Below are 27,825 nucleotides of genomic sequence, written 5' to 3'. Positions count from 1 at the left end.
AGGTAGCAGGAATGGGAGGATAGCATGTTAAAGCTGCCTTGAGTATCAGGGAAGCAGCTGAGACTTCACTGGATCCATGATAATCAAAGACTTTTGTCTCCAGAAATTCCATACACAATGGCAAGCTGGAACATGGGAAGACAGCAGCTTGCCATTTTTTGCTGGCAACCATTAAAACTCCTTCAGTTCTCATGTCGCTCCAACCTCCTGCTGTGGAATCACTTCCAACTGCCCAACTGCCCAACATCACTGCCCAACTGCGGACAGATGGGTTGCAGGCACGGGCCAATTCCGTCCCTGGGAAAAGTATCTGGAGGCATGACCTGGCTGGCAAACTGGCCCTATGCTGTTTTGTGTTCAGAATGTGCTGGGGCTCCAGCCTCCAAAGGCCTGGGAAAATCTAGCCCAATATGCCTGGAAATTCTACAGCCTAATCTACTTGTTACATAGAATTAGATGGAATGTACAGCACAGAAACAGACTGTTTGGTTGGGTCAGTTTGTGCTGGCCTCCATGCTCTACTCGAACTTTATCCCATGCTCCCTCATCTGACTCGATCGACATTATTATCAGCTCCTTTTGCAATTTCATTGCTTGATTCCTCATAAATAATTGAACAGGAGCTTTCATCCACACTTACATTGTGCTTAAGTTTCTTCATCCAAATTACAGTGCACAAAGTTTCAATTACCCTTTACCAGACTTCTCTTGTGGTACAAACAGATATTCTATTATCTGCTGGAATCACTTTTTTAATTGCTGAATTAAAATTATCCAAATCAACATAACCATTCTGGTTAGAATTACTTTCAGCTGCCTTTTTTTATACTTAAAAATCGAAATCATCCTCATCCAACTCTGTGTTACCAGGTTTCTTTGATCTGTTTTGCATTGAAGCTTCTTGATCTGGATCTGAATTGTTCCCTGCATGTTTCTCGTTTTCAGGTACTTCAGGGCTTGTGCAGTTACTTTTTGTATCTTCATCTGATGAGCTTTCTGGGTACATTTGAGAAGATTTGTTTCCTGGACTGTTTGAGCTGCTACTTATAGTTTCTTGAGTGTCAATCTGAAGATCACCTTCAGTGCTCTCCTTTGCAGAATTCTCTGGCATTCCTTCATCAGAGTGCTGTGGGCAACTATTAACATCTAAGGCACCACTCTGTTCTAGAGGTAACTTTGCATTCATGATTTCTACCACCTCCTCATTCCGACTTTTAATAACATTAGATTTTACAAGGGTATCAGAACGTTCTGAAACATTGTTATTCAAATGTTTCATCTCATGTACCACTTTGCTGTTATTCTCCACAGTATATCTTACATTGTTTCCTGACATCTCATATACTTCTTGACTATCAACAGAAAGCAGTTCTTCTAATGTGTTATTGTTTTCCATCTCAGGATCTGTATTATTGCACAACACATTATTTTCTTCATCCTGTTCCTTGGATTCCTCAGTTCCAGTGTTAGTCACTTCATTATTGTGTTCAGTATCATCATTTTCTTCTTTGCCATTTTTGTGCTCATTTTCAACTCTATAAATATCACCTTCTTCACCTTCATTAGGTTCGAGGGCATTTTCTGATGCTACACTTAGTGATTTTCCATCTTCACTTTTATCCTCATCTTTGCTTTCATTCACTTGTTTTTTCTCCTCATCAATATCCTCCAAATTCAAACCCACGACATGGTTACCAGTTGACACTTGCTCCTCACCCTGATCTAACATTCCATCTAATTTATGATTTTGACATTCGTTATTCACATCGATATTTTCTTGATTCAGATTCACAGGTTCATCATTTTGAATCACATTTTTTATTTTATTTTCAACAAGTTCCAAAGATTCACTCTCACCACTATCTAGCTTATCAATTTTCCTATCCAATAATTCCTCAGGTCCATTTGTGTCAGTGACATGTTTCTTTATTTGCTCATTAGGTCTACTCATTTTCATCCTAAGGATCTCTCTCAGGTCAAAGTCTTTAACAATAGGAATATTTTTCTGCATTGCATTTTTCACAAGTTTTGGAGTCTTGCTTTTTTCTGTGCAGGAATCGCAAGGACAGAATTTATCAGGACTAAATTGTTCATGTGAATCAGAATTGTCACCTAACATTGCACAAAAAGCCAACTCCTCATCACTTATCAGAGATGAAAAGTCTTTTGTGTTGTGTTCATGATCTGGTTCATTAGAATGTGGAGTAAACGTTTGCATTTTATACATAGCCTTTAGTCGTTTCCATCTTTGTTCTGTTTGTTCAGATGATTCGCTTCTCCGTGGTTCCAGCGGAGGTGATGGCTTGTTTCTTCCTGCTCTACATTGGACTTTCATTAGTTCTCTTTCAACGCTTTCTTTGATTCTTCTCCTAATATCTTCGCTAAAATTTTCAATCATCTGATCTAATCTATCATCAGCTTCTAAATTCCACCTAATTTTAAATTCGTTCATTGCATCTACATAATCTGCAATAAACTGCATTTCCATTTTTTTCAGCAGTTTCATTAACCAGGATGGGTCAGGATTAAATGATTTCCTTTTTGTTGGCGCAGGTTCTTGGTCAGGCTTGACGGCTTGTGCTGCATAACAGTGACCCGATGTTATTTGCTGTGGTGTTTTCATCATTCCAATATTATCGCATTTTTCTGTTATCTTGTTATGCACAATTTTATCTTCCTCTGAATAGTTTACATCTACTGTCTCATTTTGGCCTTGCGTCTTAGTCCGATGAACTATTTCTTCCAAGTCACAGCTGGCTCCAGCTAATGGTTTCATTTCCTCTACCTCTGAAGAAGATTGTTCCTTTAAGTTTTGGTTTGTGGCCTGCGGACTTGTCCTAGTGTTGCTGTCTATAATTTCATCCAGATCCTCACTTTGTTCCCCACTGCTCCACTGGACACGACAAGCTATGTCTGGAGTGACTGGACTGGATGGTGCAACATCTGACTGTGATACTTCTGAGGCTCTTGAAAGGGATCTTTTATCAATGTTATCATTATCCTCCGACTTGTTTGTTTCATTCCAGTTTCTTTGTTTTAGTTTCCTACAGGGAGCATTGATCATTGTTGAATCTGCAGATGATATTGAGTAATCTTCATTTTTCTTATTCTGTTCAATGCGTATCTCAGAATTCTCATCAAATACTTTTTTCATTAAAGACGGCTGATTTTGTTTTGATGCATCATCCTTCTTGTTGGTATAGGTTTGTAAATATAAGTTACCATTTTTTTTCTCTCCTGTTGGAGGGGCTTCAGTTACTCCACCCATACTACCATCTCCTGAACCCCCTGACCCACTATTGATATCCACTCCAGAGGAAGACAACGGGGTGACATTATCATCTGCTGAATTATGGCCTTTAAAAGTTTTGGAATGCTTTTCAGAAGTTTGTGAAACCTCTCCCTCACCTTCTATCATGATATCAGTAAACCAGAGTGACTTTAGGATACTTAGAAGCTCTTTTTGTGCAGAATTATTTGTCTTTATCAACTTGTTTTCGGAATCCAAGGTTTCTTCGTCAAATAATTGCACACTGGCGAGGCAAGTCAACAGGGCCTTCGCTGAATGGCTTAGTTTGCTTTTAAGTGTAAGATTTAAACTTGGCAGGCTGTTTGATCTGTCCAATTTTGCCCTCTGTCCAGAAGAAAGCAGAACTTTTATAGCCTCAACGGAAGAATGCACATTGTTCCGCAAGACTTTCTCATGCAGCTGATTGGTCGTAGTCAATCCAGAACAGCAAGAACTTACTGGATTTGGCTGTAAAGCATCCACCTCTTGGACAACCTCTTGGCCAGAACTCTTAGCTTCTGCCATTAGGCTTCCACTGTTCTCCAACTTTACCATCATCAAATTATGTTTCTCCTTTGATCCCTGATTGCCTACAGTAGATTCAACTCCATGTGGTTTCTCATCTAATGTTGTAAGAGCCTTTGTTTCGCTCTTTCCCCCTGCTGGTACCTCATCCGTTGCAGACTTTTCACACTTATCTTGGAATTCCTCTGTATTGTCATATTTCACGAGCATGTTTTCGGATGGAATTTTTTTCAGCCATTCGTGAACAATATCTTCAAATGAGGCATTGGGAAGTACACCAGGTATAAGATCTATCTTCCCACAAGCAACTGTACTAGTAAATGTGGATTTTTTATTTTTATTCTTTTTATTATTATTGTTAACTTTAAATGTTTCTTTGCTGTTTACCTTTTCACTGCTTCTACCGCTGTCACTTTTAATGCCATTTTCTTTGTGAGGTTTATCAGTGGTACTCTCATCACTTAGATTGCATGTTGATGTTGTCGGCCTCGAGGCAGGAAGTTTACAACCTGTTACTTCATCGGTACTTATGCTGCTTTTAGACTGGAGAGCCGGGTCCATTAATAACTGTCCAGTACTTTCACCACCATCTATTCCCCATTGTGCAAAAGACTGAGGCCTGCCCTCGACAGAAACATCTTCGGTAATTGAGTTTGTGTGAGTTATTGTATCTTCAGCTGTTTTACACGACAAAAGTTCTAACTCGGCTGGATTTGATAATTTTGAAATATTGGTTTGATCTAACACATCTACTTGTCCTTGGCTTTTAGCTGCAGCTTTGTCTCCAGATGCTTTAGAAACAATCAAGCAAATGCTATGAGCCTTTTCACATCTCTCACACTCCATTTTTGTATTGTTTTCGATTTGTAAAACCTCTGAAAAACCTGATGTATCTAAAGCTGGTGTGTTATCCTCATTACTTGCTTTTCCATCATCATCAACTTCTACACTTGGGTCTGAATTACCAGAGGTAGGTGTGGGAAGCCTGCATTCATCTTCTGACTTGACTTTTTTACTTCGAGAACTGCTACGGTTTAATGATTCAGTGTTTGAGAATTTCTTACTTTTGTTCACAGAGTTTGTCACGATAATCTCTGCATGGTCACTCAGTGACGATTGTTCAGACTGAATAGAAGTAGTTCGTTTCACCCTTTTCTTTTCATTGATGTTTTCTGCACATGAAACATAGCCACCTTTACCTGCAATGAGTGATGACGGCATCATCTGTGCTGCTGAGGATGTAGACAAACAAGAGGGAACAGAACATGTGGAGCCTTCATTTGCATCCATATTTTTTGTTTGTTTATTGCTCTTTTTGGAAGATGAGTAAGTTGTGTTGCTTACTGGTCTTCCATTAGTGTCATTATTTGGTAAATGTAGTTCATCGTTGATGCCCAGGATCTCAGGAGATGATTGTCTTCCTGATATATTTAAGTTTTGTTTACTATGACAGTAAGTGTGAGATTTTTTTGAAGATAATAAAACATCATGACTTGGCTTATTGTCTTCATATATTTCTCCATTTGAATTTTTATCACTGTGGAGGGAGCCACTGGATGCAATTGAATATGCTTTGCCTTCTTCAGCAAATCCAGCATCCCTAATGTCATTTGTTTTCCCATTGAATTGATTGGAGCAGCTTGATGAGGGGCTTGAACATAAATGGTTCAATGCAACAGATTCTTTACTGCTATCATCTGAATGTTTTGAACAGCTTGAAGATAGATTTTGAGCTCTCCTTTCTGAGTTCCGCTCACCTTTGATTTGTTTGTTGCATTTCAAGTGACGAAATGATTCTGAGATAGTACTTGCTGGCTTATCAGGTCCAATGCTACTATCAACTTCTTTTAAATCAACTGAAACCTCTTCTGAGTTGGTGCGTGATGTTGTTGGCTTGATATTTTCTCCTATATCTATTGTTTTGGTTGCAACCTTGCCCTTTGAAGAAGCTGTCGAATTGTTTGACGAAACCCCAGAGGGGGTTTCATCATGTGTGTTTTGGTGACTAATGTTTGTCGAAGAGGGTGATGAAATGTGGTGGCTGGTGGTACTCCTGGAAAAGGATGCACCACCTTTGCGATATCCCCCATTTTTAGAAGCAGATGTGAAGCTACCACTTTGGCTACTACAGTGACTGACAGAGCAATATTCTATCCCTCCTTCTCCATCTCCCACAGTTTCTGACTGATTTTCCATCTGCTGCACAAAATGCTGGGAATATTCCTCGCTAGATATTGTCTGTATGCTTTCAGCAGATTTCCTCTCATATGCAGCTTTCGGGTAAGGTGCTGGGCCTGAGAAAGAGGAATGAGCGTACCTGCCATTTCCAGAATTTGCTTTTACATCTTGTCCAGCATACATTGGATTTTCCCAAATGTCATACCCCTGACCATATTTGCAGTTCTCATAGTGGTTTTCCTCAGATTCTGTACAATCGAGCTTTGAAACGTAAAAGTCATCAGCATCGCATGGATCAACTGATCCATCAAAACCATTGTCAGTATTTCTTTGATCGTCCTGTTCCATGGCAAAGTCTTCTACCGAACATAAATGTTCATTCCTGGTTTTCCTTGCAAAACCAGACTTCCTGATCTGTGTTGACCATTGAAGTGTCTCACGATGCAGCAAACGAAAGCGAACCTTCATTTCCAATGAAAGGCTCCCATCCTTGTTCACGTGCACTTTTTTCTCAATATCATCATCTATCACAGAATTCATTAATTCGCCATCTTTTTTGTGTGGGAGAGAGTCTGCAAATGAAGCATAACCACTGTTGCTCGATGACATGTTCGAACCCTTAGTATAGGATTTATCTGCTGAAATTGAAAATCTGGATGATCTGGAAGGTGATCTCGGATGTATTACACTTTTCTTGGCTTCTAATCCAAAGTTAACTATGAAATATGGAATGGTATTTCACCGGAATAATCCAAGAATCCCAAAAGTACCATTGAAGGAATATGTTTGCCGAGCAAAGTTTAACGTGAAAAATGGAGAGAAAAAGACAAAAGGAGAGAAAATATAGTTAATTTTGGAAACAATGATAATTGGCTTGCATAAACCTTACATTCTATAATAATGTGAATTGCACTCTACAATGAAGTAAGGACAAAGTTAGAGATATGGACACAAAATTGGTTTCTGTGGCACTGCTGTTACTAGTGCTATGGAAGCCCCGAGGCCAGTTTTTGGAGCAGCAGGGAAAGGTATAGGAACCACGATTCTATCAATATCCACCAACAGCACAATGTGAGTGTATGTCTGCTATCCCTGCAGTAACCATGATGCATTCACTCTGTGCCAGTCAGCCTTACCATCATCTTCAGGTCGCCATGGAAAAGTAGAAGCTGGCTCATAAACAAGGCACTTGTGGCTCACAAACCCCTTCCACCACCCAATGATGTGAGGGCACCAGGAATATAACGAGAGCTACAGAACCACAAGAAACATCTTGGAGCAGATAATTGACTTGCTCATGCAATCTTTCTATTGTCTTAACTGGGCAGGGGAGAAGGAGCTCTCTAACGCATCACAGTGTGGATTTTGAAGTAAGTGGTGATCTGCAGCATCATCAATAATATCACCAACATGAGGGTCCAACTATTTTCTGTAGGAGTTCAGAGGCCACCTCCCTATGGACAAGGAAGAGGAGGAGACAGGAGGCTGCATCATGGACATCCTTGCTTTGGATCATCTACGGTTGCAGCCCATGCCAGGTAACAGGTGAGGGAAAGTTTGAGAAAGGGCATCATACGGAAACATACTGTCATCCTGAGTCTTCTAGGTGATGTTTCTTTCTCTGGACAAGCTGTCACAGAGCTTTTTCTCAGACTTCACTTTCGACAAAGCTATGTCCGTTGACAAGTTTGGATTTCTCCCATTCCCACTGTTAAATCCTTCTGAAACGCCCTATGACAAACATCTCTTTGCCCACCGTCCAACAATAAAGAACCTACAAAAATCTTTCCATTAATATCTTTATCCGACAATACATCCAATGAGACAAACAGAAATTAATTATTGCCCCTTGCATAATACCCTCCTGAGGCAGCCTCCTGATTTGCCTTGCCCGCATTCTCTGTCCTATTTAGCAGTGTGGGTGAGCTCTTGATGCTACCGGCCAATCAGATAACCGGCAACTCTGGAGCCTCAATAGCCACACTGGGAGAGGTGGCTGAAGCAGGTTGGTAACCATAAGGGTGTCACAAGATGGAGGAGTCCTCGGAAGCATACATTGAAAGAAAACGTGATGAGAGTTGAAGCCAGTAGGCCTCTCCAAGTGGAGGAGATAGCCATGGAGGTCAATGTCAGGAGTCTGGCCCCCAAGAACTCAGATAGAGGAGCTGGAAATGTTCAATGACCTCACACGAATGGTTAAGGGAAGTGAATGCATCATCAAATGCCACTTCTTACAAACTAACCTTACAGACTGCTCAATGGACAATACCCCTATCACTCACCATAAACAACCTCCAGCAGTCAGGACTCAGGCCTAACATTCAGGTACTCTACACCAACCTCATACAACAATGGCATTAAACCCACTCCTAACTGCTTCCACATACCTCCAGTGATACAATCATGGCAGGCACATCATTCAAACATATTGCAACCCAATCACTAACATTTTCCCTCTCCCTTGCAGGACAATGTGTCCCATAGCTGAGGGAGCAGAGCAGAACCAGAAGAAGACAAGTATACTTGAATTATCTGCTTACCTAGAGGGGATTTTATTCTACATCATGAGTACAGCTATGACGGAGCTTTAGTATCTGGCATCACCTTGAACATTCAGGATGATGGTATTTAACTGTTTGATGTGCTTTCTCAATAACCTCCTTCACCCTCTTCCTATTTACTATCTGGCATGAAATACAAGCTGCAGATGATGGGACCATGGACCTCTTGTTTTCCACTTCCCTCCCTTCAACTCTCCACTTATGCATTTATGCATTCAGATACCCAAACACTGGCCAATCACTGTAACATCATGAGGCAGGAATTGCACCATACGCCTGGTGAAGAGGTTCCATTACATAATCTGACACTTGAAGCCCTCATTTTAGACACTGAGACTGCACATATTTTAGAGAGTAGTATTGAATGAGGATTGGCATACGGTGAGTCACCGGGCCTGAGTAGGCAGCAGCTAGGTCAGGACAGGGGAATGGTGTGTCATTTAACTGGAGGGTGAAGAAGAAGGTAGATTTTGCTTCAGGGGACTCAGATGATAGGATGGTTTACATGAGAATGCCAATGGGCATACACATAAAGATGTTGCTAACATGTTGCTTAAAAAAGCAGAGGAATATCTGACAAGTATATTAATATTCATGCTTGAACATCTGAACAGCTTAATTTTAAGGCAATTCATCTTTTGTCAAGCCACTTCAAGTACATTGCTTATATTGCATAATATATCATGTTTAAAAGGATCCAGCTAAATTAGCTGTATTGGTTAATTTACTTGACTCAAATGACTTGCACTCACATTGAAGTTTTATTACATAGAATATACAAGACAGGAACAGAATTAAAAATAGAAAGTGCTGGAAATACTCAGCAGGTCAGGCAGAATCTGTGGAGAGAGATATAGAGTTAATATTTCAGGTTGATGAATTTCCATCAAATCCCACAGGAAAGTAATTTGGTCCAACCAGTCCTCCAAATGAGGAGTAGTCCTAATCCCACACACGCCATGTACCTTTATCGCTTTCCTCAAGCTCCCATCCACTCTGTTTTTAAATATAGGCATAGAGCTGAATGTTCCGAGTCTATTGGTGACTGACTGGGAGATGGAAAGACTGGAAATATGGTCGGGGTAGAGTGCGTTGGGAAGAGGGGAGCCTTTTGGACATTTAGCATTTTGAACATTTCCGAAATTTAAAAATAAGCATCTCATTATCCTCGATTTTATGAGCTTCACCAGTGGCAGAGTCCCACAAACGTCACCAGCCTAATTTGCATCTTGCAAGGCACCTTTTGTGGAGGCGATATCCTCTCGCCAAACATGAGCCTCATTTACGTGGGCTGCTTATGTTAATGAGGCTCCAGACTGAATTTCATTAGAATTGATGAAGAATTTGCCAAAGCACAGCTCAGACCTCTATTGGGGAGAAGGGAGACTGGCCCCCGAGAACTCAGATAGAGGAGCTGGAAATGTTCAATGACCATTAGCATTGGGGTCCTAATTGGGGGAGGAGAGGCTGAAAACATTTTTCTGTGGCCTGGTGAGAGTACTCCTGCTCTCCTTGGCCTCCAAGAAATGTTGAAAAGAGCTGATCTTCATCAGTTATCTTGGTCAGCCTGCATCTCATGCCTCGGATCTGCTGCCAGGCCTCCCACAGGTCAGGCCTTCCTTTCACTTACTGTGAGCACAAATTGAAATGGAAACATTATTGCATTTACATGATTTGCATTCACTGCAATCAAACTTCCAGTCACTTATTACATATTACATAATACCACAGACTGAGTTGCTTCTTTCCAGAAGTATAGTTTTTTAAAAAATGTATTTTATTATACCACTGCCAGAAGTATAGTTATATGCAACTCACTATTCAAGATAACAGCCGTCCTTTAAGAATTGCCAGTTCACCCAAACTTGCAGCAATCCAGCTTTCAAACGCGACTGACTGCACATTTTCCGCAAGTAAGGAGGTTATTGAAATGAAATGAAAGGAATTTCCAAATTCAGTTCAGTCAGCCAAAGGGCAAGTGTATCCCTCAGTTTGTTAGACTTTTACAGGTGGAGCTATTGATCTAACTATCCTGAAATAAAGCCATATGGGTTATATCGTTACACTTTCAATGACAGGTTTTGTTCACAGTTGTGTTCCATTTTTTACATTTCAAAAATAGGAATGAAAGAAAATTACTAACCATTTCTCTTTATATCATCTGATTCGTTATTAACGTTGGCACGAGATCGCCTTGACAGGCCAGGCATCCTTTCAGAAAGTCTCCTTCTGAATTTTTCATTCACAATTGGTTTGAAAGCTTCATGTCCAACACATACCAGAACACTCGGGCAATGAAAAAGAGCCTGTAGGGTGTCAATCTGTAAAATACAAGCGTAATATTTTTCAGATTAGGGAATATTATGAAATATGTAGACATTTATTTTCCCTTTAGCAATATGTCACCTTTCAATGAATGAAGTGCCATATTTCATCACATCTCCTCCCACCCCCCACCCACCCACCTCCTACTCCCGCCAGCCCCATCCCAAGCCGCAGAACGCCCAATATCAGCAGCCTGTTCCAGGCCACTGTCACAAGTGCTGTTGGCCAGAAACCGAGAAACACAGAATGAAGCCTGATGGACATGGTATTAGTCTGAAATTCCATGGAATCATCCATGAGGGTGGACGTGCAGTGGCTCAGGACTTCTACCCATAGGTTTACTCTGTCAGTGAGCCGATCCAAAATCCCAGGGAAACAGCAATTAAAATGAGACAGAGATGCCCATTTCATTAAAGCAATGAAAATCACAGTGAAATCCTATTGCTCCATGAAGATGATTCCAAGCACTGAAGAAAATGAACTAAGTTATTTATTTACAAGGAAATGCTTTGAAATGTGATTGATACTTCTGGAAATAATTCTTTTGCGAAAGCAGTGGGACCTTCCTTCTGCTGGGCCTGTGAGACATTAGCTTTGAACAAAATGGGTAAATTAGCAGTTGTCCCTTTAGAGTGTGATTTCCAGCAAAACCTAAAGTGGTGAGGGCTGGGGGTTTGAGGGGGTGAAATAAATCTGGTTGGGCTAGCAGTAGAATAGCATCACAGATCAGCCTTTCCTGGCTCCCCTAAATTTCAGAGCCAATTCTAATTTCCCTGGCCTTTCCCATAATACAGATTGCCTCCGGTAGCTGGTGCTGAACCATCTCTAGTTTGAGGATGTGAACTCACACACTGCATAGCATCACATTGTTTGGACCATGATTTTATTACAATGCATTACTTTTTTACGATTATTCTATAAATGTAAGAACATAAAATAAAAATGAGAAATGCTAGATTGAACAAAGAACAAAGAAAATTTCAGCACAGGAACAGGCCCTTTGGCCCTCCCAGCCTGTGCCAATCCAGATCCTTTATCTATTTTTGAAGGATCTACTTCCCTCTGTTCCTCGCCCGTTCATATATCTGTCTAGATGTATATTAAATGATGCTATCGTGCCCGCCTCTACCACCTTCGCTAGCAAAGCGTTCCAGGCACCCACCACTATCTGCGTGAAGAACTTTCCACGCACATCTCCCTTAAACTTTTCCCCTCTCACCTTGAAATCGTGACCCCTTGTAATTGACAACCCCACTCTTGGAAAAAGCTTGTTGCTGTCCACCCTGTCCATTCCTCTCATAATTTTGGAGACCTCAATCAGGTCCCCTCTCAACCTTCCGAATACAGGAGGGAGATAGAAAACCTAGTGGAGTGGTGTAACGACAACAATCTCTCCCTCAATGCCAGCAAAACTAAAGAGCTGGTCATTGACTTCAGGAAGCAAAGTACTGTGCACACCCCTGTCAGCATCAACGGGGCCGAGGTGGAGATGGTTAGCAGTTTCAAATTCCTAGGGGTGCACATCACCAAAAATCTGTCCTGGTCCACTCGCGTCGACGCTATCACCAAGAAAGCACAACAGCGCCTATACTTCCTCAGGAAACTAAGGAAATTCGGCATGTCCACATTAACACTTACCAACTTTTACAGATGCACTGTAGAAAGCATCCTATCTGGCTGCATCACAGCCTGGTATGGCAACTGCTCGGCCCAGGACCGCAAGGAACTTCAGAGAGTCGTGAATACCGCCCAGTCCATCACACGAACCTGCCTCCCATCCATTGACTCCATTTACACCTCCCGCTGCCTGGGGAAAGCAGGCAGCATAATCAAGGATCCCTCCCACCCGGCTTACTCACTTTTCCAACTTCTTCTATCGGGCAGGAGATACAGAAGTCTGAGAACACGCACGAACAGACTCAAACAGCTTCTTCCCCACTGTCACCGGACTCCTAAATGACCCTCTTATTGACTGACCTCATTAACACTACACCCTGTATGTTTCAATCGATGCCAATGCTTATGTAGTTGCATTGTATATCTTGTGTTGCCCTATTATGTATTCTCATGTATTTTCTTGAATTTTGTTTAATTCCCTTTTCTTCCATGTACTGAATGATCTGTTGAGCTGCTTACAGAAAAATACTTTTCACTGTACCTCGGTACACGTGACAATAAACAAATCCAATCCAATCCAATCCAATCTCCATCTTTCCAACAAAAACAATCCTAATCTACTCAACCTTTCTTCATAGCTAGCACCCTCCATACCAGGCAACATCCTGGTGAACCTCCTATGCACCCTCTCTAAAGCATCCACATCCTTCTGGTAACGTGACGACCAGAACTGCACGCAGTTGTCTTCGCAGTATTCCAAATGTGGCCGAACCAAAGTCCTATACAACTGTAACATGACCTGCCGACTCTTGTACTCAATACCCCGTCCAATGAAGGCAAGCATGCTGTGTGCCTTCTTGGCCACTCTATCGACCTGCGTTGCCACCTTCAGGGTACAATGGACCTGAACTCCCAGATCTCTCTGTACATCAATTTTCCCCAGGACTCTTACATTGACCGTATAGTCCCCTCTTGAATTGGATCTTCCAAAACGCATCACCTCGCATTTGCCCGGATTGAACTCCATCTGCTATTTCTCAGCTCTCCAATCTATCTATATTTTGGGGTATTCTCTGACAGTCCCCTTCACTATCTGCTACTCCACCAATCTTAGTATCATCTGCAAACTTGCTAACATCATCTGCAAACTTGCTAAAATTGCTCAAAATAGTTCTCACACGAAGACAATCATATCATTTAATTCCAATACTTTCAATGCAAACACACAAATAGAAATAGAATAATTCAATGCACTGAACGTATAACACTAGTGTGTGGCACTAGCTAAGATTTATCAATGTTGATAGCTTCAGGTGCAGGTTTGGACCCGCATGGAAGCAGAACATTGATGGAAGAGAAAGAGAAAGCGGTTGGAACAATTCAAAAGTTTGACAATAATTCCAACAACCTTGGAAAATGCACAAAAGATGTAGGGCGGGATTCTCCGACCCCCTGCCGGGTTGGAGAATCCCCAGGGGCAGTGTGAATCCCACCCCGCCGCCCTGACACCAGTTGACGTATTCTCTTGCGACGGTTTTCGGGTGGGGGCGGGATCCACGCCATGCCGGTCGGGGGCAGCGGGCCCCCGGCAATTCTCCTGAGCAGCCGCCCATTTTTGGCCAGTCCCGCCGGCGTGGATTGGACATGGTCCCACACGGTGGGACCTGGCAGGTAAATGTCATAATATACATCTACGTATATAATGGAGTGCAGACAGGCAGTGATTGACACACAGGATGACCAGTGAGCACACAGAACACAGCAGCCAATCACCAGACAGGACACGACCACTATAAAGCCAGAGGGCACCAGTTTTCCCGCTCTCTCGGGATCCAGCCTCTGAGACAGTCAGAGCCAGCGAGCTAGCCAGTGCAAACACCATGAGGTAGCTAGTAAGTCTGGTCAGGCTAGTATCAGGTCTCCAGTCAAGTCAGCATAGTGTCAATCCACAGTTGAACATGTATAATAGTTCATAGAACATAGAACATAGAACAGTACAGCACAGAACAGGCCCTTCGGCCCTCGATGTTGTGCCGAGCAATGATCACCCTACTTAAACCCACGTAACCCGTATACCAGTAACCCAACAATCCCCCCATTAACCTTACACTACGGGCAATTTAGCATGGCCAATCCACCTAACCCGCACATCTTTGGACTGTGGGAGGAAACCGGAGCACCCGGAGGAAACCCACGCACACACGGGGAGGACGTGCAGACTCCACACAGACGTTGAATAACATTGTGTTGCATCTTATCCAGTGTTGGAGGTCTGTCTCTCGCTACACTGCATCAAGTGCAGTCCACATCGACCCAGCCTGCCTCACATCATGGTAGCAGTGAGTGATACTGAAATTTGATGGACCTACCTCGAGTGAATCAGCGTTGTCCAGCAAGCAGCCATCCGGTGACATGGAAAACGTCCACCCTCCTCCGCAGCTCCGCATCTCCGGCAACCTTGGTGCAAATTGGAAGATCTTCAAACCAAAAGTTCCAACTCTGTCTCGAGGCCGCATCGGACGCCAGGAAGATCGCATTATTCCTTTCCACAGCGGGGGACCACGCCATCCACATCTACAACTCCCTTACGTTCGCTGAAGGCGAAGACAAGATGAAATTTAAAACAGTCCTGCTGAAATTCGACAGCCACTGCGACATTGAGGTGAATGAGAGCTTTGAACGTGACGTTTTCCAGCAGAGGCTTCAGAGTAAGGATGAACCTTTTAAATCCTTTTTTACCCATCTCCGCATCCTCGCGCAGTCATGTAACTATGACTTGACAACTGATTCCATGATCCAGGATCAGATCGTTTTCGGGGTCCACTCTGATTCCCTTCGACAGCAGCTCCTGAAAGTCAAGCAGCTGACCCTCAACATCGCCATCGAAACGTCCGTTCTCCACGAGCATTCTAACAACCGGTTCTCCCACATCAGTGCGGCAGAAACGGCTAAGCTAACCCCCCACGAGGCGGAACGGGTGCAGGCCATCGCACAAATGCAACGCCTAAGTCTGGACGAGAGTGGCCATTTCGTGTGCTTTTCCGGGCCCCTGTGCATGCGCACCATGACCGAGGGGACGGCGAGACCGACGACCAGCCTGCGCAGGTGCGTAAGTCGTCCGACCGCACTGCGCATGCACGATGGCGCATGGAACGCGCTGGCGTTGGTGTCATGACGTGTCCGAATTGTGGCTCTGCCCATTTAAAGCGGCAATGCCCAGCAAAATCACGACGGTGTCTACAGTATGGCAAGCTTGGCCACTACGCAGCCCTTTGCATATCTGCACCACCGCTCAGCACACAGCGATCCCAGCCACGGCGCAGAAGTGTCCGTTCAATACAGCAGGCCATGCCAGACTCTGATCCCGACAGCTCAACAGATTCTGATGTTGAGTGCCTCAAATCCCCATACTGGGTGGGCATCATTACGAAGCATGTGCTGCCTCTCTCCAAGATAGTGAAGCACCTCCCAAATCCTCAGCGTGGATCCTGACGATGAGTGGTGCGCTGTCCTCACAGTCAACAAGGCTCACATCCGGTTCAAACTGGACACCGGCGCATCGGCGAACCTCATCTCGAAATCCGATCTTGACACCATCAGACCAACCATTCTTCCACCGGCCTGCCAGCTCCTTCACTACAATGGTAATGCCATAGCTGCCAGTGGCTCATGCCAACTCTGAGTTTCCAATAAGTCATTTAAAGCGACACTGCGATTCGAGATCGTAGGACCTGACAGAGCTTCCCGGCTCGGTACTCGGGTGCAAACTCCTGAACCTGGTTCAACGAGTCCACACCATGTCATCGTCACAGGCGACGGCCTCACCTGATGAAAACTTCCAAGCTGATATTGATGACATCATCCAGTACCACAGCGTGTTCGACGGAATGGGCACGCTCCCATACCGATACAAAATCCTGCTCAAAACGAACGCCACCCCTGTGATTCACGCACCACGCCGGGTGCCGGCACCCCTCAAGGACCGCCTCAAGCAGCAATTACAGGACCTCCAGGATCAGGGCATCATATCGAAGGTCACAGAGCCCACAGACTGGGTCAGCTCCATGGTCTGTGTCAAGAAGCCATCAGGGGAACTTCGGATCTGCATCGACCACAAGGATCTAAACCGCAACATCATGAGGGAACATTACCCGATACCAAAACGAGAAGAGTTGACCAGCGAGATGGCTCATGCCAAATTCTTTATGAAGTTGGACGCCTCCAAGGGGTTCTGGCAAATACAGCTGGATGCATCCAATCGAAAGCTGTGTACATTCAATACCCTGTTCGGTCGCTACTGCTACAACCGGGTGCCTTTTGGCATCACCTCTGCCTCAGAGGTATTTCACCGCATCATGGAACAGATGATGGAGGGTATCGAGGGGGTGCGAGTGTATGTTGACGAGGTCATAATCTGGTCCACAACTCCTCAAGAGAACATCGATCGCCTCAAGCAGGTATTCCACAGAATCCATGAGCATGGTCTCCAACTCAACAGGGCCAAGTGCTCGTTCGGTCAGTCAGAAATCAAATTCCTTGGCGGCCACATCTCGCAGCAAGGCGTGCGGTCAAATGCTGACAAGGTTTCGGCGATCAACGCCATGAAGACCCCAGAGGACAAGAAGGCGGTCTTCTGCTTTCTAGGGATGGTCAATTTCCTCAGGAGATCCATTCCCAACATGGCGTCCCACACCACAGCCCTCCGCCATCTCGTCAAAAAGTCGACGGAATTCCAGTGGCTGCCCGTCATGAGAAAGAATGGCGTGAGCTGAGGGCAAAACTCACTACAGCCCTGGTGCTGGCTTTCCTCGACCCTAACAAGGAGACCAAAATATCCATTGACGCGAGCCAGGACGGTATTGGGGCGGTGCTCCTCCAACGGGATGACTCCTCGTCCTGGGCCCCAGTTGCGTACGACTCCAGAGCCATGACGCTCTGAGCAACAGTACACTCAGATTGAGAAGGAATGCTAACAGGAATCGACAGGTTTCACAACTATGTGTATGGCCTCCCAAAATTCATGGTTGAGACGGACCACAGGCCATTAGTCCACATAATCCAGAAGGATTTAAATGACATGACGCCTCGCTTACAGCAAATTCTTCTTAAGCTACGCCGCTACGACTTTGAACTTGTCTACACGCCAGGCAAAGAACTCATTGTTTGCCAGGCATGGGATACCACTCACGGTGATGAGTGACAACGGTCCCTGTTTTTACAGCCAGGAATGGTCTGATTTTGCCCCGCTATACAACTTCCGTCACGTATCCTCCAGCCCCCACTACCCGCAGCCAAACAGGAAGGCCGAAAAAGGGGTCCATATCATCAAGAGATTACTATGCAAGGCTGCAGACTCAGGCTCCGACTTCAACCTGGCGCTGCTGGCATACAGAGCAACCCCGCTGTCCAGTGGTTTGTCTTCAGCGCAGATGCTCATGAATTGCACTCTGCGAACCACGGTTCCAGCCATCCACATTCCAGACCTTGACAACTTCCAGTTATACAGAGGATGCAGCAGTCTCAGGCCCAACAGAAATCAGCGTACGACGCTCATGCCATGGATCTCCCCGAGCTGGTCCCAACTGATCATGTTCGTGTACAGCTGCCTGACGGGGGCTGGTCCACCACAGCTGTGGTGGTCAAGCAAGTGGCCCCGAGATCGTTCCTCGTCCGCATGGCTGATGGCTCCTTCCTACGACGCAACAGACGGGCGCTGCGCAGAATTCCACGCCCGCCACCTAACCATGATGTCCAACCTCACACACTGCTTCCCCGGACAGGCCCTGCCACGAGGCCACCGATCTCCCAGCAATCCTACCGACCTCTGCGACCACCCCATTGGCGGCAGTCCCACCCATCCAAGTGCAGGCGGCCCCTTACCCACCCTTAAGGCGGTCAACCAGAATTCGTCGCCCGCCACAGAGACTAAACTTATAGACTGAACTTTTGCACAATTTTGTTACCTCATCGTTTTGACATCTGTAAATATCATTTTACTGTTTCATCTGCCCTATATCTGCACTAGCGACACCTTCCTATGTATATAAGTTCATTTTAGCACATTCTGTATATAGTCACGCACATATACACTTCCACACACACCTTAATATTTATTATCTAAACACAAACAAAAAAAAGGGGTGGGAGATTTCATAATATACAACTATGTATATAATAGAGTGCAGACAGGCAGTGATTGACACACAGGATGCCCAATGAGCACACAGAACACAGCAGCCAATCACCAAACAGGACACTACCACTATAAAGCCAGAGGGCACCAGGTTTCCCGCTCTCTCGGGATCCAGCCTCTGAGACAGTCAGAGCTCGTGAGCTAGCCAGTGCAAACACCATGCGGTAGTCAGTAAGTCTGGTTAGGCTAGTATCAGGTCTCCAGTCAAGTCAGCATAGTGTCAACCCACAGTTGAACATGTAAAATAGTTTAGACGTTGAAAGTGTTGGAAATCTGTCTCTCGCTACACTGCATCAAGTGCAGTCCACATCAAACCAGCCTGCCCAACACATCAGGGGCGGGATCCACACCATGCCGGTCGGGGGCCGTTGGCAGCGGGCCCCCCGGCAACTCTCCTGAGCAGCCGCCTGTTTTTGGCCTGTCCCGCCGGCGTGGATTGGACATGGTCCCACACAGTGGCACCTGGCAGGTAAGTTGGCTGGTGCGGTCCTCGGGGGCGCGTGGGAGGATCCGACCTAGGGTCGTGATCGGGGCCCACCGATCTACGGGCGGGCCTGTGCCGTGGGGCCACTTCTTCCTTCCCCGCCGGCTCCTGTAGGGCTCCGCCATGTCTGGCGCGGAGAAGAACCCCAGAGCATGCGCCAGAATACGCCGGCCGGCCTGCGCATGCGTGGAACCACACCGACGGTTCTGCACATGCGCTGACATGTGCAGTCCCTTCAGCACCAGCTGATGCGGCGCCAACCCATCCGCCGCCGGCCCAGCCCCTGAAAGTGCGGAGAATTCCGCTCCTTCCGGTCAGCACAACGCTGGAGTTGTTCGCGCCATTTTTTATGCCGGCATCGGGCTATTGCGCCGATTTCAGTGAATCCCGCCTATAGAGAGTATCTGGAATTGATTTATAGGATGATGCCATGGGAGGAAAATTATAGTTATGTAACGAAATCTGTGATGCTGGCATAGTGTCCACCCAAGCCCGGGTGGTGAAAAGAAACTTCAGTGAGGTTTTTAAAATTATGAATGATTTTATAGAAAGATTATGGCACTGAGGGAGGTTATTTGGCCTAATGGATCTGGGCCAGCATTGCAAGACCAGCTCAAGTAGCCCCACTCAATCCTCCATCTTTCCCACTAGTTCTGCAACTTCATTTCCCTTCTGATTATTATTCAATACTGATTTGAAAGTCACGATTGAGCTTGCCTCAACTACTCTCTGACAGTGTGTTCCAGATTCTCAATGCATTGCCAAGATTTTCCTTCTATTGCCATTGGTTCTTTTGCCATTCACTTTAAATCGGTGTCATCTAGTGCTCGACCCTTCAACCAAAGAGAATAGTACCAAAGAGAATAGTGCCTCCCTATCTACTCCATCTTGACCTCTAATGATTTTAAATACCTCAATAAAATGTCCTCTCAGCCTTCTCTTTACGGAGAATAACCTCACCTTTCCCAATTCACTCTCATAACTGAAGCCCCTCATCTCTGGAACCATTCTTGTAAATCTTTCCTGCATCCTCTCTAATTCTAAAGTGTGACACCCAGAATTGTACACAAAATCCCAGTTGAGGTCCAACAAGTGCTTATAAAAGATCAACATTAGTGCACCCGGGTGATCAGGAGGAGGGAATTGGTAGGCTCCCGTTTAAGAGGGTAGTGAAGAGTTTTAGGTACCTGGGGGTGCAGGTGGCCAGGAGTTGGGGGACTCTCCATAAGCTTAATTTTACCAGGCCTGTGGAGCAGATGGAGGAGGAATTTAAAAGGTGGGACATGGTGCCGCTATCGTTGGCGGGTAGAGTGCAGTCCGTCAAAATGACGGTGCTCCCGAGGTTCTTGTTCCTTTTTCAGTGCCTGCCCATCCTTATCCCTAGGGCCTTTTTTAGGAGGGTGACTAGCAGCATCATGAGCTTTGTTTGGGCGCATGGGACCCCGAGGGTGAAGAGGGTCTTCTTGGAGCGGGGCAGAGATGGTGGGGGGCTGGCGTTACCCAACCTCTCGGGGTATTATTGGGCGGCCAATGTGTCGATGGTACGCAAGTGGGTGATGGAGAGGGAGGGTGCAGCATGGAAAAGGTTGGAGATGCCGTCCTGTGGAGGCACAAGCCTGGGGGCCCTGGTAACGGCGCCATTGCCGCTCCCTCCTACGAGGTATACCATGAGTCCGGTGGTGGCGGCTACCCACAAGATTTGGGGGCAGTGGAGGTGACATAGGGGAGAAGTGGGGGGCTCGATGGAGGCTCCGCTAAGGGGGAACCATCGGTTCGTCCCAGGGAACATTGATGGGGGTTCCTGGAGTGGCACCGAGCGGGCATCAGAAAGCTAAGGGACCTGTTCGTTGACGGGAGGTTTGCGAGACTGGGAGAGTTGGAGGAGAAATTTGAGCTCCCCTCGGGGAACATGTTCAGGTACCTGCAGGTAAAGGCGTTTGCTAGGCGGCAGATGAAGGGATTCCCTTTGCTGCCCGCGAGGGGGGTGAGGGATAGGGTGCTTTCGTGGGTCTGGGTCGGGGATGGGAAGGTATCTGATATCTACAAGGTAATGCAGGAGGTGGAGGAGGCGTCAGTAGAGGAGCTAAAGGCTAAGTGGGAGGGGGAGCTGGGGGAGCAGATCGAGGATGGGACATGGGCAGATGCCCTGGAGAGGGTTAACTCTTCCCCCTCATGTACGCGGCTTAGCCTCATCCAATTCAAGGTGCTGCACCGGGCCCATATGTCCGGGACTAGGATGAGTAAGTTCTTTGGGGGTGAAGACAGGTGTGTCAGGTGTTTGGGGAGTCCAGCGAACCATGCCCATATGTTCTGGGCATGCCTGGCACTGGAGGAGTTTTGGAAGGGGGTAGCGAGGATGGTGTCGAGGGTGGTGGGATCCAGGGTCAAGCCAGGCTGGGGACTCGTGATTTTTGGGGTTGGGGTGGAGCCGGGAGTGCAGGAGGCGAAAAAGGCCGGTGTCCTGGCCTTTGCGTCCCTAGTAGCCCGGCGGAGGATCTTGCTACAGTGGAAGGATGCGAGACCCCCAAGCGTGGAGACCTGGATCAACGACATGGCGGGTTTTATTAAGCTGGAGAACATAGAACATAGAACATAGAACATAGAACGATACAGCGCAGTACAGGCCCTTCGGCCCTCGATGTTGCACCGACATGGAAAAAATCTAAAGGCCATCTAACCTACACTATGCCCTTATCATCCATATGCTTATCCAATAAACTTTTAAATGCCCCCAATGTTGGCGAGTTCACTACTGTTGCAGGTAGGGCATTCCACGGCCTCACCACTCTTTGCGTAAAAAACCCACCTCTGACCTCTGTCCTATATCTATTACCCCTCAATTTAAGGCTATGTCCCCTCGTGCTAGCCACCTCCATCCGCGGGAGAAGTCTCTCGCTGTCCACCCTATCTAACCCTCTGATCATTTTGTATGCCTCTATTAAGTCACCTCTTAACCTTCTTCTCTCTAACGAAAACAACCTCAAGTCCATCAGCCTTTCCTCATAAGATTTTCCCTCCATACCAGGCAACATCCTGGTAAATCTCCTCTGCACCCGTTCCAAAGCTTCCACGTCCTTCCTATAATGAGGCGACCAGAACTGTACGCAATACTCCAAATGCGGCCGTACTAGAGTTTTGTACAACTGCAACATGACCTCATGGCTCCGGAACTCAATCCCTCTACCAATAAAGGCCAACACACCATAGGCCTTCTTCACAACCCTATCAACCTGGGTGGCAACTTTCAGGGTTCTATGTACATGGACACCGAGATCCCTCTGCTCATCCACACTACCAAGAATTTTACCATTAGCCAAATATTCCGCATTTCTGTTATTCTTTCCAAAGTGAATCACCTCACACTTCTCCACATTAAACTCCATTTGCCACCTCTCAGCCCAGCTCTGCAGCTTATCTATGTCCCTCTGTAACCTGCAACATCCTTCCGCACTGTCTACAACTCCACCGACTTTAGTGTCATCAGCAAATTTACTCACCCATCCTTCCGCGCCCTCCTCTAGGTCATTTATAAAAATGACAAACAGCAACGGCCCCAGAACAGATCCTTGTGGTACGCCACTCGTAACTGAACTCCATTCTGAACATTTCCCATCAACTACCACTCTCTGTCTTCTTTCAACTAGCCAATTTCTGATCCACATCTCTAAATCACCCTCAATCCCCAGCCTCCGTATTTTCTGCAATAGCCGACCGTGGGGAACCTTATCAAACGCTTTACTGAAATCCATATACACCACACCAACTGCTCTACCCTCGTCAACCTGTTCAGTCACCTTCTCAAAGAACTCGATAAGGTTTGTGAGGCATGACCTACCCTTCACAAAACCATGCTGACTGTCCCTAATCATATTATTCCTATCTAGGTGATTATAAATCGTATCTTTTATAATCCTCTCCAAGACTTTACCCACCACAGACGTTAGGCTCACCGGCCTATAGTTACCGGGGTTATCTCTACTCCCCTTCTTGAACAAAGGGACCACATTTGCTATCCTCCAGTCCTCTGGCACTATTCCTGTAGCCAACGATGACCTAAAAATCAAAGCCAAAGGCTCAGCAATCTCTTCCCTGGCTTCCCAGAGAATCCTAGGATAAATCCCATCCGGCCCCGGGGACTTATCTATTTTCACCTTGTCCAGAATTGCCAACACTTCTTCCCTACGCACCTCAATGCCATCTATTCTAATAGCCTGGGTCTCAGCATTCTCCTCCACAATATTATCTTTTTCCTGAGTGAATACTGACGAAAAGTATTCATTTAGTATCTCGCTTATCTCCTCAGCCTCCACACACAACTTCCCACCACTGTCCTTGACTGGTCCTACTCTTACCCTAGTCATTCTTTTATTCCTGACATACCTATAGAAAGCTTTTGGGTTTTCCTTGATCCTACCTGCCAAAGACTTCTCATGTCCCCTCCTTGCTCGTCTCAGCTCTCTCTTTAGATCCTTCCTCGCTTCCTTGTAACTATCAAGCGCCCCAACTGAAACTTCACGCCTCATCTTCACATTGGCCTCCTTCTTCCTCTTAGCAAGAGATTCCACTTCTTTGGTAAACCACGGTTCCCTCGCTCGACCCCTTCCTCCCTGCCTGACTGGTACGTACTTATCAAGAACATGCAATAGCTGTTCCTTGAACAAGCTCCACATATCCAGTGTGCCCAACCCTTGCAGCCTACTTCTCCAACCAACACATCCTAAGTCATGTCTAATGGCATCATAATTGCCCTTCCCCCAGCTATAACTCTTGCCCTGCGGGGTATACTTATCCCTTTCCATCACTAACGTAAAGGTCACCGAATTGTGGTCACTGTTTCCAAAGTGCTCACCTACCTCCAGATCTAACACCTGGCCTGGTTCATTACCCAAAACCAAATCCAATGTGGCCTCGCCTCTTGTTGGCCTGTCAACATATTGTGTCAGGAAACCCTCCTGCACACATTGTACAAAGAATGACCCATCTAATGTACTCGAACTATATCTTTTCCAGTCAATATTTGGAAAGTTAAAGTCTCCCACAACAACTACCCTGTTACTTTCGCTCTTTTCCAGAATCATCTTCGCCATCCTTTCCTCTACATCCCTAGAACTATTAGGTGGCCTATAGAAAACTCCCAACAGGGTGACCTCTCCTTTCCTATTTCTAACCTCAGCCCATACTACCTCGGAAGAAGAGTCCCCATCTAGCATCCTTTCCGCCACCGTAATACTGTCCTTGACTAGCAGCGCCACACCTCCCCCTCTTTTGCCCCCTTCTCTGAGCTTACTAAAACACCTAAACCCCGGAACCTGCAACAACCATTCCTGTCCCTGCTCTATCCATGTCTCTGAAATGGCCACAACATCGAAGTCCCAGGTACCAACCCATGCTGCCAGTTCCCCTACCTTATTTCGTATACTCCTGGCATTGAAGTAGACACACTTCAAACCACCTACCTGAACACTGGCACCCTCCTGCGAAGTCAAATCTGTGCTCCTGACCTCTATACTCTCAATCTCCCGTACCCCAAAACTACAATCCAGGTTCCCATGCCCCTGCTGAATTAGTTTAAACCCCCCCAAAGAGCACTAACAAATCTCCCCCCCAGGATATTGGTGCCCCTCAGGTTCAGATGTAGACCATCCTGTCTATAGAGGTCCCACCTTCCCCAGAAAGAGCCCCAGTTATCCAGAAATCTGAATCCCTTCCGCCTGCACCATCCCTGTAGCCACGTGTTTAATTGCTCTCTCTCCCTATTCCTCATCTCACTATCACGTGGCACGGGCAACAACCCAGAGATAACAACTCTGTTTGTTCTCGCTCTGAGCTTCCATCCTAGCTCCCTAAAGGCCTGCCTGACATCCTTGTCCCCTTTCCTACCTATGTCGTTAGTGCCAATGTGGACTACGACTTGGGGCTGCTCCCCCTCCCCCTTAAGGACCCGGAAAACACGATCCGAGACATCACGTACCCTTGCACCTGGGAGGCAACATACCAAACGTGAGTCTCTCTCGCTCCCACAAAATCTCCTATCTGTGCCCCTGACTATTGAGTCCCCAATTACTAATGTAAAGAAGGTCAAATTCGCCCTGAGGGGGTCGGTGCAAGGGTTCTTTAGGAGGTGGCAGCCTTTCCTCGATTTTCTGACTCAACGATAGGGAACTAGGTCAGCAGCAGCAGCAACCCGGGGGGGGGGGGGGGGGGGAAGTGGGGTGGGGGGGTGCTGACTATGTTTATTTAATTTAATTTAATTTATTTTCAAGTTCTTTTGTTGTTTACCTGGTTTGGGGGGGCTCGATATATGCGTTGGTACGGTCTTGGGGGTGTTATGCTTATTGTGTTGTTTTATTGTTGTTTATTACTGTTTGTTATATTTTTGTAAAAAATTTTCAATAAAAATTATTTAAAAAAATAATTCAACATACCCTTTTTGGTGTATTCTATGGAAGCGATTTAACTAAAAAAAAGTTGATTCTTGATGGGAATTGAGGGGTTGCATCTGGCGCTATAAGCACCGGGAACAACCCTGCTATCTACCAGCACTCTTTCCTTTCAGACCCGGCAAGGAATGCTCTGCTGAGGCCGCACTTAGCCTCGTAATCTCAGTGGAGGAAGAGATCGGGAACGCATTTTTAAATGAAGTCCCGATCTCATGCCCAATCCCCGGCATGGGCAAATGCCAGTTTGGTACCTTGGCACTGCTGACCTGGCACCCTGGCAGCGCCCCGGACAATTTGGCACCTGGGTGGCAGTGCCAAAGTGCCCGAATGACGTCAGTAGTGGCAGGGTGCCAGCCTGCCCAGAGACCAAATATCCGGGGGCCTCCAATCACCTGGGTGACCAGACCCCCCACCCCCCCTCCCCACTAGTGCCGTTACGTCTGGCATCGGTGCCCGGCTGGCATCTCCTTGGCGACACCAATAGATGCCAGGTGACCGTTTTGAGCTGGCAGCAACATAACTGAGTGAGCTTCGAAGCTCTTTTAGTTATGCAAATCTGGATCTTGCCCATTGTGGACGGGACCAAAATCGGGGCATCTCACGAGATCTTGTTATATCTCGCAAGGCGTAACGTCAGGAATCCTGGGAGAGGCGTCTCCCGGGATCTACTGGCATCCCGTCATGATTCTGGCAGGTCGCGGCCAATAAATCATGCCCTACGTCTCTATATAGAAATGCCAGGATTGCTGGATTTATCTAACTTTTTAAAAATAAATTTAGAGTACACATTTCTTTTCCAATTAAGGGGCAATTTAGTGTGGCCAATTCACCTATCCTGCAGATCTTTGGGTTGTGGGGGTGAGAACCATGCAGACACGGGGAGAATGTGCAGACTCCATAGTGACCCGGGGCTGGGATTGGGACTTATATAACTTATTTTTCTTTCTCAACCTTCCCTGTCACCTTCACCGATTGTGCACAGATATCCCTGAATGTCTCTGCTCCTGCATGATCTTTAGAATGATATTCTTTATTCAATATTGCATCTTCTCATTCTCCCTCCTGAAATGTTCACACTTTTCGCCATTAAATTTCGCCTGCCATGTGTTCACTTATTCCACCAACCTGTCTACCTTCTCTTGACATCCATCACTGTTCTCTTCACAGTTCACAATGCTGCCAAGTTTTGAGTCATCTGCAAATTTTGCTCCCTTTTGATAGGGTGAAAGTGATAAGATTGGATTTCTGGTGTGGAATGTAACAGAACAGTTGCACATGTGGGAGCTCCAGGCAAAGATTTCACTTGGCCAGCAATGGAAATTGGACCAAAATTTTTTTTAAACTCAATGGTGTAAGTGTTCCACAACAAGGGGATGCATAATCGGTACCGAATCAGGCAACAAAAGAAGCTTCAAAAATGGAGGCTTCGAGTGCCTTAGCAGCAAATAAAATGGTGGAAGCGAGTACGGTGCCAGGGGCCAAACCTTAACTGTCGAAATTCTAGTTGTGCAGTTGCGTCGAGGGGTCTCAGGATGCCATGAAAAGGAGATCAAGGTGGCTATTTCCTCAATCCGAGGGGCGCTGGCTAAGGGGGACGAGGTACTGAAGCAGGAGGATGCACAGTTGCAGGAGGTTGGGGTTGCTCTGTCGAGGCAGAGCGACCAGATCTCCTCTCTGGACGTGAAAATGGCCGACAATAAGAGCCTGAGGGTGGTGGAGCAGGCTCGAGGGGCCAGATGGCCTACTCCTGCTCCTAGTTCTTATGTTCTTATGTAACAAGACCAGGACAATATCCAGGCTTGGGCTGACAGTGGCAAGTTATATTCGCACAACATAAGTTCCAGGCAATGACCATTTCCTACAAGAGAGGATCTAACCATCGCCCCTTGACATTCAATGGCATTACCATCGCTGACTACTCCACAATCAACATCCAGGGGGTTACCATTGATCAGAAACTGAACTGGACGAGCCATATTAATGCTGTGGCCACCAGGGCAGGTCAAAGGCTAGGAATCCTGTGGAGAGTAACTCACCTCCTGACCCCCCAAAGCCTGTCCACCATCTACAGGGTATAAATCAGGGGTGTAATGGAATATTCTCCAATTGGCTGGATGCGTGCAGCTCCAACAACACTCAAGACACCATCCAGGTCAAAGCAGCTTGCTCGATTGCACCCCATTCCACATACATTCAATCCCTGCATTTGAAAT

At 46.1% G+C, this 27,825-nt stretch overlaps 1 protein-coding gene across 1 annotated transcript in view; it reads right to left on the bottom strand.

The window, feature by feature from the left end:
- Nucleotides 1-734: 734 nt before the first annotated feature.
- LOC119967451 (retinitis pigmentosa 1-like 1 protein) overlaps nucleotides 735-27,825 on the bottom strand; it is a 42,576-nt gene continuing 15,485 nt past the window's right edge. Inside the window, exons 3-4 of the mRNA XM_038800005.1 lie at nucleotides 10,697-10,874; nucleotides 735-6,708 (exon numbers count right to left, since the gene is read on the bottom strand). Of these exons, the coding sequence (XP_038655933.1) occupies nucleotides 830-6,708; nucleotides 10,697-10,874 (6,057 nt within the window). The 3' untranslated portion in view covers nucleotides 735-829. The remainder of the gene's footprint in view (nucleotides 6,709-10,696; nucleotides 10,875-27,825) is intronic.

Source organism: Scyliorhinus canicula, chromosome 6 (genome assembly GCF_902713615.1).
Source record: "Scyliorhinus canicula chromosome 6, sScyCan1.1, whole genome shotgun sequence".
NCBI lineage: Eukaryota > Metazoa > Chordata > Chondrichthyes > Carcharhiniformes > Scyliorhinidae > Scyliorhinus > Scyliorhinus canicula.
This window is presented reverse-complemented; position numbering and strand designations above follow the sequence as displayed.